Source organism: Diplotaxodon limnothrissa, linkage group LG13 (genome assembly GCF_057381915.1).
Source record: "Diplotaxodon limnothrissa isolate DT_005_m linkage group LG13, D_limnothrissa_male_GT1.1, whole genome shotgun sequence".
NCBI classification, from domain to species: Eukaryota; Metazoa; Chordata; class Actinopteri; order Cichliformes; family Cichlidae; genus Diplotaxodon; species Diplotaxodon limnothrissa.
Window position 1 is genome coordinate 25,898,821 of NC_140608.1, and position 16,830 is coordinate 25,915,650.

General features: G+C 41.8%; 1 protein-coding gene across 1 annotated transcript in view; it reads left to right on the forward strand.

Annotated features, from left to right (window-relative positions):
• The window catches only part of bcl11aa (BCL11 transcription factor A a), a 49,482-nt gene extending 45,891 nt beyond the window's left edge, over positions 1-3,591 (forward strand). The window contains exon 3 of the mRNA XM_085369585.1: positions 1,349-3,591. Within this exon, the coding sequence (XP_085225711.1) occupies positions 1,349-3,591 (2,243 nt within the window). The remainder of the gene's footprint in view (positions 1-1,348) is intronic.
• Positions 3,592-16,830: the final 13,239 nt, after the last annotated feature.

Here is a 16,830-nt window from a genome sequence, read left to right on the forward strand (position 1 = left end):
TTGCTGCACAGTGCTTAATAGTGGAAGGCACTCTGAATGGCAGTGATGGCGGGGTTTGTTTATCATCTAATCTTGTAAACGAGCTGATGGCCGTCCATCAGTGCCCTAATGAGATTACACATGCATTGCGGGTCCTGCCACAGGTCATCGTCACCAGGGCCATTCAAAGGCAATTATTGTTTTAGATGTTCCTCTTGTTGCTGTCTCAAAGTGACTCTACATGCTTCACTGACAGAAGATGCTTTGAAGCAGACTGAAGGGGTTATTTTTCCTCTCCAGTTGGAGCCTAAATGTTTTCGCACTCCTACTGTTATACCATCCTTGGGCGATTGAGCTGCTCTGTTGTGTTTGTGTGAATAAGGGTGTGCATGCACATTTAAGTGTGGGCAGTACATATGACTCTAAAATACAGTTTATGTCAATGAACTTGCATACATTTGAGATAAAAATAGAAAAGCATTTCTGACTACTCATGGCTTCAACCTCCAGGTTGCCAGAGCCTGCCATGAGTGACGGTTGAATTTTGCTTTAACCGTATGTGTGATAGGCAAATTTTCAGAAGGGAGAACATGTTACATTTTGAATGAAGTCACATATTTTGTCATTGCAGTACACCGCCTGGCAGGTAAAAGAAATCTATGAAACAGGATGGATCTACTCTTAATTGTAACCCCAGACAGGTTTCCAATGACCTAGTGAATCAGGTGGTTAATGTATTTAGGTTGTTGCTGGAGAAATAAGGAAGTAGTAAATTACAAGTTTGGAGGATTCTTCTGTGTTGTCTCTCCTGTGTGTTCGGGAGTGTGTGTGTTTGTCAGTGAGCCTCTGTTTTGGTAGATCAGTGGGAAGTGGTCGTCCGCTGGGATAGCCCCGTTTCTTTGTTCTCCTGCTGACAATGGAGGACTCACAGTCAGTCTAAAGGGAGAAATTATGTCCCAAAGCAGTCTGGGAGAAAAAGAGAGAGACACACACACTTCTCACATGCTACTCATGTGGGGCATGACCTCAATAAAAGCTACTGTTGTATTTGCAAAGCCCTCAACACCATGTGCCGACCACTTTTAAAAGCTGTAACAGTTAGGCCTTAGGTTTAAAGACTGGTTCAGCTGAGAACAAAGTTGCTCTTCATGTGTTTCGTTCCGTATATAGCACTGTTCATGTACAGCTGTTTCAATGAAAATGAGTCAAATGACACTAAATGAGCAGCATTTGAAATGCATTAAATGTTTAAAAGAATTCAGCTTCTGTACAATAACATTAACTGTTTCAGATGTAACAAAGTCTGCATCATGTTGAAGGTCACTGATCATTTCTTCTAACCCCCATTCTTTTTTCTTTGTCACAACAGGTAAGGAGGAGCCTACCACTTATACCTGCACTACATGTAAGCAGTCTTATGGCAGCGCCTGGTTCTTGCTGCAGCATGCTCAGAACACCCACGGCTTCCGTATCTACCTGGAAAGTGAACATGGCAGTCCTCTGACCCCACGCATGGGTGGCCCTTCCTCCCTTGGCGGAGGCGCAGACTGCCCTTCTCAGCCTCCACTTCATGGCCTTCATCTGCCTCCTGATGCAAGCCCCTTCAACCTCCTGCGCATCCCTGGCTCGGGCTCAGGTGGAAGGGACAGTGTTGGAGCAGGAGGTGGCATTGGCACTGGCGCTGTTGGTGGTGGCCATCATCAGCGTTTCCCCCCAACACCACCCCTCTTCAGCCCCCCTCCAAGGAACCACCTGGACCCCCACCACCTGAGCCCAGAGGAGCTGGCGCTGGCAGCCCACCACCCGAGTGCCTTTGACAGGGTGCTGCGCCTCAATCCTCCTCTGCCTCTAGATCCCCCTCCAACAATGGACTTCTCAAGGCGGCTTCGGGAACTGGCGGGCAACACCTCAGGGTCCACTCCCCCGCTGTCCCCAAGCCGGCCAAGCCCCATGCAACGCTTACTCCAGCCATTCCAGACAGGAGGAGGAAGTGGAGGCACAGGAGGTGCAGGGGGCAGCAAACCTCCATATCTTGCTACTCCACCGCCTCTTCCAGGTTCCATGCAGTCACCTGTGGGCTCTCAGACCACGCCCACTACCCCTCTCCCCTCAGCAGGGGCTACACCCTCCTCTACCACCCAGTTGAAATCAAAGTGTTGTGAATTTTGTGGCAAGGCCTTCAAGTTTCAGAGTAATCTCATCGTGCACCGGCGTAGCCACACAGGAGAGAAGCCGTACAAATGCCACTTATGTGATCATGCGTGCACACAGGCTAGCAAACTGAAACGCCACATGAAGACACACATGCATAAATCGTCCTCACCAAATACAGGCAAGTCAGAAGACGGGCTTTCTACAGCCTCATCCCCGGAGCCTGGAACTAGTGAGCATGTGGGCAGCGCAAGCAATGCCCTCAAGTCAGTGGTGGCCAAGCTGAAAAGTGAGAATGACCGTATGCTACGTGAAAATGGAGAGGAGGAGGAGGAGGAAGAGGAGGAGGAGGAAGAAGAGGAGGAGGAGGAAGAAGAAGAGGAGGAGGAAGAGGAGGGGGAGGAGGAGGAAGAGCAGAATGGAGAGAGGGTAGCAAGACGAAACAATAACAGCTATCACTTTGGCTTGAACCTTGAAACGGCACGTCAGCATGAAAACAACGGCAGCATCGGAAGTCGACTGGGAGGAGTGGCCGATGAGGGCTCGATCCCTCGTTCGCTGCCTGAGGTGATGCAGGGAATGGGTCTTGCTGCGAGCATGCAGCACTTCAGTGAAGCCCTAAATGCACACAAACGAAAGGCCATGGCCCAAGAGAACCACCTGCACCACCACCTCAACCGAGACCATCACCACAATCGTGAGATATGCGATGGAGACTCAGTGCTGGAAACCGATCGTGGGGAGGAGGGCTCAGTCTCAACGGTCAACGGTCGAGGAGCATCACCTAATGAATCCGCCTCCGTCGGCCTCTCCAAGAAACTGCTTCTAGGTAGTCCCAGTCCACTCAGTCCTTTCTCTAAACGTATCAAGCTGGAAAAGGAGTTTGACCTGCCCACTTCTACAATCCCTAACACTGAGAATGTCTACTCTCAGTGGCTGGCTGGCTATGCTGCCTCCCGACAACTCAAGGACCCTTTTCTGAACTTTGGGGATTCCAGACAATCGCCCTTTGCATCCTCATCGGAGCATTCTTCAGAGAACGGCAGCCTGCGTTTCTCAACCCCTCCGGGGGAATTGGATGGTGGGATGTCAGGCCGTAGTGGTACAGGCAGTGGGGGCAGCACACCACACCTCGGTGGTCCTGGGCGCCCCAGCTCCAAGGACGGCCGCAGGAGTGATACTTGTGAGTATTGTGGCAAAGTGTTCAAGAACTGCAGTAACCTGACAGTGCACAGGCGCAGCCACACAGGGGAAAGACCGTACAAGTGTGAGCTGTGCAATTATGCATGTGCCCAGAGCTCCAAACTTACTCGCCACATGAAGACCCATGGTCAGGTGGGCAAAGACGTGTACAAGTGTGAAATTTGTCAGATGCCCTTCAGTGTCTACAGCACCTTGGAGAAACACATGAAAAAATGGCACAGTGACCGTCCTTTGAGTACCGAAATTAAGTCAGAGTAGAAGGCCGAACAATGGGACCTTTTCCCCGCAGTTATGTCCACCATCAGTCCCCGGTTTATTCCCTGCCCCTTGTAGATTTGCCCCAATCCCAACACACCACTTTTGCCAATCTGGCAGAAGTTTAAGACCATGTGCTTTGCACCAGCACACCCTGTTTCCATTACTCATTGAATGCATGATCTGTATCGGGGCAATACTCTTGCATTGACGCAAAACTTCGAGCCTTTCTCTTGTGCAATAATTTACATGTTGTGTACTATTTTCTTTTATGAGTTTTCCTTTTCCATTTTTAAGAATTAGTCAGCATGCATAGTATGTTTTTGCTAATCAAAGAAAAAAAAAAAAGAAAAGAACTTGTCCCTGGTTGGTTAGTTGTTGAGTAAATGTGTTGCTGTTTTTCTCTTGTTCAGTTTTTTTCTTTTTATTCTTCAAAAAGAGAAAAGACAAGAAAGATACATCCATGCTGCATACATTCTGTAACACATATCATGTACAGTTCTGTTTTGTAACATGGAAAGTGAACATTCTTTGACTTGATCCATTTCTTACAACCCTGGAAATGCACTTATCCTGATCTTTCTAAAAGATACCATGTTCAGACAGGGTTTAAAAAAACCAACATGCATTGGCTTGAGGACTAAACTGTAAGTGGGCCTTGAAATTTCTTTAAAAAAGACAAGGGTGTGCTAGAATTCAATTTGTACTATCATTCGGTAGAATAAGAAAGAGTGCCTTTGATATCTTTAGACTGCATCGGCCATAACCTTATCTGGCATAAGTTTGGGGTCACATAAGCCACCCAGCGAAGGTCCTTGCATCAAGCACCTGACTGCTCAAATGGACTGTGATGATTCATGATGAAAGATCAGCGAGTTCTCTTTAATCATCATTTAGCTACCTATTACATGTTCAATAGGCTATCTTTAATATGTGGATTTCATGGCAAGCATGGTACAAGCAGTATTGTGTATATCTGAATTATTTGTAGTTTTGTTTTTTGGTGAGGAGGTACTTTTAAAACAAAGGTAACCTGTAGTGTACAATCCTGAATTTGAGGGATACAACGCATGGCTGAGAAGTGTCATGTATCTGCGTTAGCACAAACCTACAACGCTGCTTCAATACGTCAGTGTGTGGAACAATGCATAAAGTAATATATGAGCTCCAAATGAGGCTAACTTTATTTGAGAGCATTGAAATAACTACAAGCTAGACAGACAGAAAGCTACACAGAACTGGAAGCTACATATTACGGGGATTAGAGGCAATGTCTTTCACTTTACATTTCCAGTATCAAAACAGGGTCATAAGTATTATTGCAGAGAAAAAAATAGAGAATTGCAAAAAAATCTATCTGTACTCTAGGGCTCTTTCAAAAAAATCAGAATGAGATCATTTTAATCAGTGTGTATAGGCTAATGCAGAGCATTTTTGTTTGTTTGCTGTTGCTTTTTAACCCAAAGGCAGATTTTTTTTCTTTTTTGTTGTTTCATTCAAGCCGTTCACAGTTTTCACTTGTCACTCCACCTGGGGTACGTACTGACGTCTCTCGTGCATTGTGCCACACCAATGCAGGTTGAGTCTAAAAGCTAGATTGTCATTTATAGGACATAAAGTGCACTGTTTCCTTTTTTTCCTGTTTACAAGTTTACGTCAAAGGGGACGAAAACCTCACTGAAATGCTGTCAGACAATGAGGGTCCCATTGTTCTGAACAGTAAAAGATAAGACACATAATATGTTGTAACTCCACCCTCGTGACCTCTGTACGCTTGCCATTTCACCTTTGACCATTTGTCAAATTGTTACCCCTGGAATCCCCAACATTTAGCCTGGGCTGATATTTCATTGTTGTCAGCAAGATCTGTAAATTCAAAGGTTCACAGCGAGTAACCGATGCTCCTACACGGCCGTCAAATGGACACAGTTTTCATTCCTGCTGGCCACTGTAACATCCACTTTTTTTCTTTCTTCTTTATTTTAAAGGAGCTGTTGTTGTTGTCGTCTGTACCTGAATAATCTATAGACCTTACTGGCTTGTCAACTGACACTCCAAGTTGTGTTGCCCACACTGCAAGAATCTGTTTTTTGTATAAATCTTCCTTTAATTATAGATATGAAAATAAACTTTTGTTTTCAAATAACACTTCACGCTCTCTTAGGGGAAGATGTATTTAAGTTTAATTGTCGTTTCTCTTTTCCTCAGCGTCTTGGTGGTGTTCAAGACTCCGATCACAGTATATATGAAATGATACAAAAAAAAGATGAAAAACAAACAAACAAAAAACAAAAAAAACAAAAAACAAACTCTGTGATTTTTTTTTTTTCCGTATTTTGTTTTGCCTTGGCTCTTCACAGCTCTTCAGGTTGAAATACATTGGGGAAAGGATTAAAATTATATATGAATATATAATAAAGAACTTAAAATATAGGAAAATGCACACTCATGTCGATTCCTATGCTTAAACACATTTATGGTCTACTTTTTCTGTATTTCTAGAATTGTATTTGAATTCAATGTTCACTTAGAGTAGGCACTATAGTATTTATATTGAGGCTCGTATTTTTAACTGTTGCTTGTTCTCTCTAAAGGTATTTACCATACCTTCTTTTGGTAGTGGAAAAAAAATCCCAAGCTGCCACGGTATATTTTTTTAATTTGGCAGGATAATATAGTGCGAATTATTTGTATGTTTAAAGAAATAAAAGAAAAAAAACATAAAAAGCAGCTAAAATATGTGGCATTGGGAGGCGTCGTGGGGCCATCAGATGGCCGCTGCTGTTTCCTGTCCACAGAGGTGGTTGTACATATGTTTGCTTTTTGGTTCAGACCTCCTTCCCTTGTCCCCCCCCCCCCCCGCTGCCATTCTTGTATGCAGTAATGCAAGCTGACGTCGGCCTGTTCTGTTGTGTGCTTCTGTCTCTCTCACCCCTCCCACCTGACAACATTCCAACATCAAGAAGCTAGGGGGGAAAAAAACAAAAGAAAAAAAAACTTCATATGCAGTACATGGATTACGAAAAAGCGTCAAAATAAATACGTTGAAAAACAAATTTAATGTTTTGCAGTTTTTTTCATTGCCAAATACTAAATGGTGCTTTATATTTAGATTGGGTATACTTTCATATGCAAAGCATATTTAAAAATGACCCGGGGGACGTGGAGAAGCCTGCTTGAGTTGAGACTTTTTTGTAAATGGCAATGCGGAATATTTTGTTATCAGCCTTTTCTATTCCTGTTCTGAGAGCTGTTTGTTGTAACTTGAACTTGAACTTTATCTTTTACTATGGGAGTTACTATTTATTATTACCTATATGCTCTGTTTAAAACAGAGACATGGAATGGATTCTTTTTGGTTTTTTTGGTTTCTTACTTTTTTTGGTTATGTTATAATTTTAATTTTTTAAATTTTAATTTGTTTTTTTTGTAATGGTGGCCGATGGTCATTGGAGCTCTTTAATTTCTGTTGTACTTGTTTGGGGTCTCTGTTCAGTTGTATTGGGAAAACCACTGTCTGTGTTTTCTGGCAGATGTCTGCATAATCCTGTTCACACACCCATTTTGTCCCTTTATCAAAAAACAATTAATAAAAAAATGAAAGTATAATGGCACTTGTTGCTTATCTCCACTGTGTGTGTGTGTGTGTGTGTGTGTGTGTGTGTGTGTGTGTGTGTGTGTGTGTCAAGTTATCTCAAGTATGCATGCATGTATGTGTATGTAATTACCCCCACCCCACCCTACAGCTATGTTTTAGTTGCAAACTCGTCATCAAGCAATTACTGTTGTATCTTTTTGAATCTCCTATTTAAAAAATGGTCAAAACTCTTCCATTAAAAGCCATTTGTAACAAGTCCATATATATATATATATATATATATATATATATATACATATATATATATATATATATATATATATATATATACATATATATAAGTGAAGGAACATGAACCTTTCTGTAATTTTTTTCTGTCAGTTTTAATTGTTCATTTCTTGCTTAGTTACTTTGGTGTAGCTATCAGTGTGCTGTCTCTATCAGTAGGAGAAGCTCAAAAACTTATGAAGCTACAGTTAAAAGTCCAAAATCTTTGCTCATCTTCACATCTTCCAAAGACATCCAGTGGGTTGAATTAGAGTGATTTGGCAGGTCAGTTCTAGCCCCTGATGGACTGATGTTTGACATACTTGCTTCACACTGTTCCTTGAACCTAATGAACTCAGCTCTCCACCCCAGAAGTCACCCTAGCCTTTGCTCAAGTACTTTATGGCCACTATATTACTTGCTCTGTGTATGTGTGTGCGTGTGTGTGTGTGCGTGTGTGTGTGGGGGGGTGTATGTGCCATCCTATCTGCTGGTCAACACAGTCCAGCTGTTTAGCTGTTTTAGTGCACGTGGGTACTATTTCCACTTAGTTTGCACACTATCTTAAAGCACATGTGTGCGCTATGCTGTCACTCCTCAGACTACAGTGAGTGTCTGTTGCTGATAATAGATGTCCCTTATGGGACCTCAGTCTCACATACACACACATGTGTATATACATACAGCGTATGAATGCATATACTTTCACAGAATGTACTTAAGTAAATATCATTATCTACCATTACCCCTCTGTTTGTTCAGTAGTCACAAAGGCTCATAAAACTGTCAGGATCAATCAGCACTGTGTCCTTCACACACCACACCCCTCTATCCAGCTCTCACACACACTTGAGCATCCTTATAAAACACCCGCATACCTGCTATTACATGTAAGATTTAGTCATTGTGAATTTCATTTAGTGTGGGAATCATTCAAATCAGGAAACGTAATAAAGGATTTCCCCGATCACCTAACGCAGCATAAGAAAAAATCAACACATCTTTAAACAGTCCAGAAATGTGTACACTCTCTGTTGTTTGGTATTTTTTTCAAAGCTATTAATATTATAATATTGATCAACACTGCACACACTCTTTAGCATATGCATGCAGTGGATACCGATCACAAAATCAACATTTTCTTCATGTGAGCCATCTAGAGTTAGGATTAGTATCTGGTTAATGTTGAGTCCTTTATATAGATTTTTTTTTACCTGTCTGGAGTTAAAAAGCTTTTAAACACTCCTGTTTAAAGACTAGTGCTATGATGTGTGAAACTTTAATTAACTCTAATGTGCTTGACACAAAACATAACTCTTGCTGTAGACAGGTCACTGGTAAACTAGTGAATGCTAAGACATTAAATGAAACCTGTGTCATGGTCTTTTAATCTGTTATTTAATCTATGCGGCATCCTGAATTTTATTACATTTGGGTTTGTATTGAGTTTCAATTCTGTACCTTTTGTGTTCATCTTTGTCCAGAGCTTATTGTTTCTTTCCCAGCTGCCATAGGGCAAGGGGAAGGGTATGACCAGGACAGGTCACCAGTTTGTTGCAGGACCAACACAGAAAGACAGACAACCATTTGCACTCACATTCACACTTATTGTCTGTTAGGAATCATCAGTTGACTGCATTGTTTTTTGACTGTGGGTACCCAGAAAGAAGCTATGCAGGTTTAGGGAGAATATGCACAAAGAGGTCCAGGTCAGATGGTGCATTGAAACCCACCAGCTTGTGAGGCAACAGTGCTAACCAATGCACTGCCGTCCTGCCACATTTTCCACCTTTGTCTGTATTTAGATGCCATTTTCTCCCTCAGTCTTTGACAGTTTGTCGTATCTTCCTCATGTTTCTGTTCTCCTTTGTTTTATTCTCCCATTTGCTACTGTTAGCTTGGATTTCATGCATAGATTTTATCACTGTTTTGGACTCTCCCATTACTCCACACAGTGCTGTTATCAGTAAGTTATTTATTAAAGTTTCTTGTTATTTTCCATTCCCTAACCAGTCCAGATTTTATCTGCAGCACATCAACTAGTGATGTTGTTAATTATTTGTCTTTATTATTTACTGTAGCTTTAGCGAGCAATGTGGCCATGCTGCATTATGATAAAAATAAGACTTATGGTCAAAAACAAATTTATGATTTGTTCAGATCCTATCCAAACCTGGCATGCTGTTACTGACCTAAACAGTAGAAGTGATTCAAAACCCCACAAGAAGTGGGAAATATTGCTGAATCAGAACCAAAATTATCTTTAAAAGACAGAGTTATGTTAGGTTGAAATACATTTGCACAAAACATCGCAATTCAGAGATGATCTCTGATCTTTAACTTTTGTCAGTGGAAGGATCCAGGAGTTTCTCTGTGAATCTCACATTCCTGTGGCAGCGTACTCGGTGCTTTAGGGGTTTTTCGCTGTAAAATAAGTTTTCTTCCCACGCAGTGAACAGCGGACGCTAATGTTTTTGTCACTTTTTACGGAATCAAACTCAAAGTAAGGTCAGTACTTCCACGCTTTAAACGCTGCACGCTCATACTCTCTCCCACACTCGATATATCGATATATTATCCATTTTTGATCTGCACACAGCTGTTGCCACGAACGTCGGACTCACTTACGTCATTGTCATGAGACACTCTTGCAAACGAAATCACGGTTTAGTAACGCAGTAACGCAGCGTGCTTATGGGAAAGTAACAGTAATCCAATTACTTTTTTTGCAATAGTAATTCCTTATTTTACTCGTTACTCGGAAGTAATCGGATCTCTGGTTGGGACTGGGAGCAGGTTTCTAACATCTTGCAGTCACTGCTGCTGGGGGAGTAACAACTTCTCCTGCTTTTCAGGTGCCCTTGACCAAGGCAGTGAACCTCAGCTGGTGCAGAGAAGAGCATTTAAAGATGTCACTTGTACTGGGCAGCCCTCAGGTGCAAAAGCCTCAGATTTCCCTACAACAACAAAGGCTGCAAAGGGATGCAAGGAAAACAAACTAAAAAGCAAAGTTTGTGCAACTAAGTTTGCTAAGTTACTTTCATGTCCTGACTTTTAGAAGACTCACTTCTAAAATGTTCCAATTACTACCATGGACACAGATATATAAAATCAAACACTGAAGCACGCAGACTGCTTATACAAACAATGATGGTTCGCTCTCAGGAGCTCAGCAATTTCCAACATGGTACCACGATAGGACGCCTCCTGTGCAACAAGTTCAATCATGAAATTTCCTCACTATTAAATATTCCATAGTCAGCTGTTAGTGGTATTATAACAAAGTGGAAGTGGTTGGGAATGACAGCAAATCAGGCACAAAGTAGTAGGGCATTTAAAATCACAGTGGATGCTGAGGCACAGTCTGCACAGAGGTCTCCATCTGTCTGCAGAGTCAATCGCTACAGACCTCCAAACTTCATGTGGCCTTCGGATTAGCTCAAGAACAGTGTGTAGCGAGCTTCATGGAATGGGTTCACATGGCAGAGCAGCTGTATCAAAGCTCTACATCACCAAGCACTATACAAAGGATGGGATGCAGTGGTATAACGTGTGTGAACTCTACATCAGTGCACAAGGCCAGATCCATAAAGACATGCATGAGTGAGTTTGGAACTCTATGCTGAATGGTCAACATAGAGTTCTGACCATAACCCGACAGAACACCTTTGGGATGAATTAGAGATAAGAATGTGAGGCAGGTCTTCTTATCCAACATCAGTGTCTGACCAGGACAAATGTCAATTCAATTCAATTCAATTCAATTTTATTTACATAGCGCCAAATCACAACAAAAGTCGCCTCAAGGCGCTTCATAGATACAGAGAAAAACCCAACAATCAAATGACCCCCTATGAGCAAGCACTTTGGCGACAGTGGGAAGGAAAAACTCCCTTTTAACAGGAAGAAACCTCCGGCAGAACCAGGCTCAGGGAGGGGCGGGGCCATCTGCTGCGACCGGTTGGGGTGAGAGAAGGAAGACAGGATAAAAGACATGCTGTGGAAGAGAGACAGAGGTTAATAACAGATATGATTCAATGCACTGTTAACACATAGTGAGTGAGAAAGGTGACTGGAAAGGAAAAACTTATGGAATGCTCAGAAATTCCAATAAACACACTCCTAAACATTGTGGAAGGCCTCCCTAGAAGTGTTGAAGCTGAGAAGGGGGTGGCCAACATCATATTAAACCCTGTGAATTAAGAATGGGATGTCACTCAAGTTCATGTACTTGTGAAGGCAGACGAGTGAATGCTTCGTGTATATTGACATTGTATATATATATATATCTTGTATATGTATAGTATATATTGACATGATAGGACTAAAGAATTGGTCACCAGCACCACTGACTGGGCAAATAAAACAAATAAGCACCATTATTTCTTTCTACCACTGCTGGCTCATTTTCTCTTTCTGTGATAAATTCATGTTATAAATGTGTGAAGCATTCAAGTCATTTCTGCTCAAGCAGGCCTCTCCTGTGCTGGTTTATGTGAAAAGTATACTGTATTTGTCACCATTATAAAATCTATATGACCATGACCTGCAGTCCTCCATAAACTCCTGTGGATTTGTCTTTGGCCTGTAGGATTTCAACAATAAGAGATTCTCCAAAGACTTTCAAAAGCATGTTTTCACATTGCTTTTGTCACTGTGTGGCCTTGACATGACAGTGTTCCAATGGAATCTTGATAAAGAAAAGGAATTTATGTGTGTGCATGAATGTGTTTTGTCTGTCTTACTTCTAACTCATTATAAGTTGGCATCTGTACCACAGAAGTGCATTTTGTCTTGGCCAGCTTCCCTCTGCCATACATAGAAGAAGAAGCTATGTCTATACATATCGAACAGTTTATTATACACTGACCCCCGTAATCTATAGGAAAAGGCAGCAAAGTAAATGCCTTTTACTATAATGGAAAGTCATTGAACATTACTTAGCACTTATAATGACCACAAGGCCAGTCCACTATATAGAAAAATGCAATCAAAGCCAGTAAAGGAATAATGACTGCCTTTGACCGCAGCACACTTAACGCTGCTGTGTAGGAGTTCCAGTTTAACACACTGACTTAAGAACCACAGAATAAATCTTTGTCCACATCCTTTGAGGTGAAAATAGAGTTATTGGTTCATGGTGGTGATGCCATTTGATTAACTTGAATAACCTGTATAGCATGGCTGAAACATATAAAAGGTAGCTAATCTATCATGTGAAAGGAAAAGAAAAAAGTATTCAGCCAGCTTCTGCAGAGATACGTATTTTTCTTATCGTCTTCGTATTTTTCTGCCCTTTTGACCAACGGCTTTTATAGTCATAACAAAACACTCACCATAAGATTAGGCAAGACTCAAACCCATCACAACCAACAATGCATTGTTTTGAGTTGAAACCAAACTGTCTGTGAGCAAAACAAAGAGATGCAAAAGTTCACATAGCCTCCATTTTTGTGGCAGCTTCAGATACTCTTTGACATAACTATCCATCCATCCATTTTTGCTTATCTGGGCCTGGTTCACAGGAGACATCACCCTGAGCAGTTAAACCCAGAACTCCCTCTCTACAGACACCTCTTTAGTCAGTGAGGAAACTGATGCATTCCCAGGTCAATTGGAAAATATCTCTCCAGCATCCCTGGGTCTATTCCAAGCCTTCTTAAGTAGGACAAACCAAGAACACCTTGCCTATGAAGCACCAAGGAAGCATCCTGGTTGCCTGGATGTTCATATGTTTGAATCACCTCAACTGGTTCCTTTTGAGTAGTGACACTACTCTGCGTTACTCTTGAATGATTGAGCTCTTCACATCTCTAAGGAAGAGGCCACCCACCCTTCGGAGACTAGACATTTCCACTGTTTGTATCTGGGATCTTATTCTTTCAGTCACTACCCAGAGCTCATGGCTGTGGGTGAGGTTGGGGACTTACATCGACCTGTAAATCGACAACCTTGCTTTTATATTCTTCTCTCTCTTAACCATGATGAACTGATGCAGTGTCCACATCATTGCATTCCAGCCCCAATCCATCTCTCAGTCTACAGCTTCCCTCACTTCTTAACAAGACCCTGAGCTACTTAAGCTCCTCTACTTGAGGCGCCAAATGCTCCCTTGCCTGGAGTGGGTATTCCACTGCTGCTCGAGTCCTCACTAAGACCAAAAAAGTGGACCACATCAGTCCAGCTCTGAGGTCTTTACACTGGCTGCCTGTCCGTCAGAGGATAGACTTTAAAGTTCTGATGCTGGTCTATAAAGCTCTGAATGGTTTAGGACCAAAATACATCAATGACCTCCTGACCCAGTATGAACCTTCCAGATCCCTCAGGTCATCTGGATCCGGTCTTTTATCAGTTCCCAGAGTCAGAACCAGACACGGAGAAGCTGCATTCAGCTTTTATGCTCCTTATATCTGGAACAAACTCCCAGAAAGCCTCAGATCAGCTGAAACACTCAGTTTATTTAAATCCAGGTTGAAGACTCACCTGTTCTCAGCTGCATTTGAATAAAGCACCAAATCCACACTTTAAGCTTAAATTTCAAAACTTACATTTAACTACTGATTTTATCTACTGTTCTGATTTTATCTGTTTTGATTTTATATACTGTTGTTTGTTTGTTTGTTAATTAGTTAGTTTGTTTATTTGCTTGTTTTAATCAATTTTAAATCATGATTTTTATTTGTTCTTGTTTCTAATGTCTCTGTAAAGCACTTTGAATCGCCTTGTTGTTGAATTGTGCTATACAAATAAACTTGCCTTGCCTTGCCTTGCCTTTTCCAGCTGAGGACCATGGCCTTGGACTTGGAGATGCTAATTCTCATCCTCATTCTTCACACTCAGCTGCAAATTGCTTTACTGAGGCCACAATGGATGAAGCCTTCCACTGCTTGGCTTTGCCACTTGACTATGCCTAGAAATTCTGTTCATAACAGATTCAATGACAAAGAGCACTGATTCTGCAAAAGTGATGCAAACACTGCAAAAGTTAATCGCAAACGTTTCTATCAACAGTATTATATGTATCACATGATTAAAATTTGTATTTGTTTCTCCCTTACAACACTGAAGAATCTTCCACTTCTTGTGTCTAAGTGCAAACCTGTGTTTTTCCATTTTCTCAAGTTGGAGTGTGTTTGACCTCCCTGGGCCACAGTACAAATTGCATGCGCATATATGCGGCTTTTGATTGTCAAACATTAGGAAAAACTGCTCAGCAGACTGCTGGACAAACCCCATGTTTTCTTCAACTATTCCTTTGTGTTGGTACCCCTATTTTGTGTTAACAGAGCAAAAATTTGGTGGAGGCAGTGCAGGAAGAAAAATGCTAATACTGCACTGTAAAAATGTTTAGAAATAAAAGCTTAAATGCATGATTAGAAAACAATGATGCTAATTGTGGTAATAATAGTGAAGTGTGGTGTCTTTATGATTTATCGTCAGTTCCAAGAAGAGTGGGACTTCAACATTATAACCACTGCAAACAATAATCAGTGGGTAGTTTAATTTATAACAAATACTTTATGAACCATTTGATTTTGAACCCCCCCCCCCCCCCCCCCCCCCACACACACACACACACACACATTTATTTTAAGAAACTGTCGTTATGCATTGGCTTTGATGATAAAGTCACAGGGCACAATGTCTATGTCACAGGTAAATGTTCCATTTTAATCCACTCACATAGTTGTAGGTGTCAGATTCCTTTTGCATTTGTGATAAATCAACCGACAGACAAAAGCAAGCAGGTACATCTGTGTATCTCACTCACAAAACAACAGCATCTTAAGCTCCGCTGTTAAAACGCTGTGATTTCACCAACTTGTGTCATTACCGTGTGCCTTGTTTTGATGAGATTATTGATTCTTACAAGAGGATTTTTGTGTTTCATGAGCACCAAAAGGTTTTTATTCCCACAAATAAAACTGTGTTGAATGCTTTACTTTTCAAAACCTGTCCTTGGTGTAGCTGCTGGAATTGTTGAGACTATTCAAAGAACACCATGGAAAACACAGCGGCGTTCGAAGTTACTTAATCTCATGTCGAGCCTTATAATCATGCCCCCACTGCCCATGCTTTGACTGTTTTTCTGATATGTTCCTAGAAGAGAAGATTATTTGCAAATTTCTTGATTTAGTAAGAAATGTGTGGCTCCTTTGTCACTGCTTGCTGATAATATTATACAGTGCTATTTGAATCAGTTTTAGGTGTAGCAGTTAGTCAACCCCCAGCCTACACAAGTGCACACATGCTTACACACAAAGCTAAGCTGAGCCATGAGAGGTCAAAGTCTATTGATAGCCTTTCAGTGAAGGAATGCAAGGTGGAGAAAAGACAAATCAAACAGCAGGTGTGTTGATTTGTGTCTGCGTTCCCCTTGTCTCCCCTCCAACATTGCCGTACTCACTTCAAAAACTGCATATGCTGAGGGTGTAACTGAGAATGCCAAGGGTTGAGGAAACTGGGGGAAAGGGGGAAGGGTGTCTGGCCCTTTGCAGGGTCGCAAGGTGAGAGAGCAGGCTTAGCGGAAGAAAAGAGAGAACCCTCCCTCCCTTTTCTCCTCTTTTCATTCTTTCACCCCACCCCTCGAACCCAGTCTGAAGTTCAAATTCATTGTCAAAGTGAATGAATGAAAGAATGAATGAGTGAATGAATGAAGGGGTGGGGGAGGGTCAGGGAGGAAACAGAGCAACATGTGTCAATGTGGGGCTAGCAAAGGAAAAGCATTTTCCAATTTTCCTTAAATATAACTGGATATTAAAATGAGCTGTTTGTGACAAACAACAAATCAGGACCCACATCATTAACTTTAAACGTGTCAGACAGATGATGTACACTTTAAATCATTTGCTTGTATTTATGGCTTCCTTCTCCAGTTAGAAAAATTACGAAACAACTGCAATGCTTATAAAGCATTTATGATCCTTTCTAATATGTTATGAGTGCCACTTCAGAGACAGTTTAAAATGCTGGTTATTTTTCAGGGATTTCATATTGTAAAACAGTAAAGGCCAATAAACACCAAATAACCCTTTTGCAGTGTGGCTGAAAGATGAAAAGAATAAGCTCACTCATTGACTGCACTTGATAATGTTCTCCGTTATATCATCCTCCCCGATTGTACTCTAACCCCCCCTCTCGACCTCACAGTGCAGCAGTAGGCAGCAAGGGCTACACTGGGTTCGGATCCTCCAGGGTCATTAAGGGCTGTCTCTGATCTCTGACCCTAGAAAGAGGCCTCTCGGCCTGGCTGGGCTAACGGAAAATCCCTGAGGCCTGAGCTGGATAAAAGGATGTCCAGGAAAGGCATGGATTATCAGTGTGAATATGTGTGTTTGTGTGTCTGTGTGTGTGTGATGACCCTGGAGACTCATGCC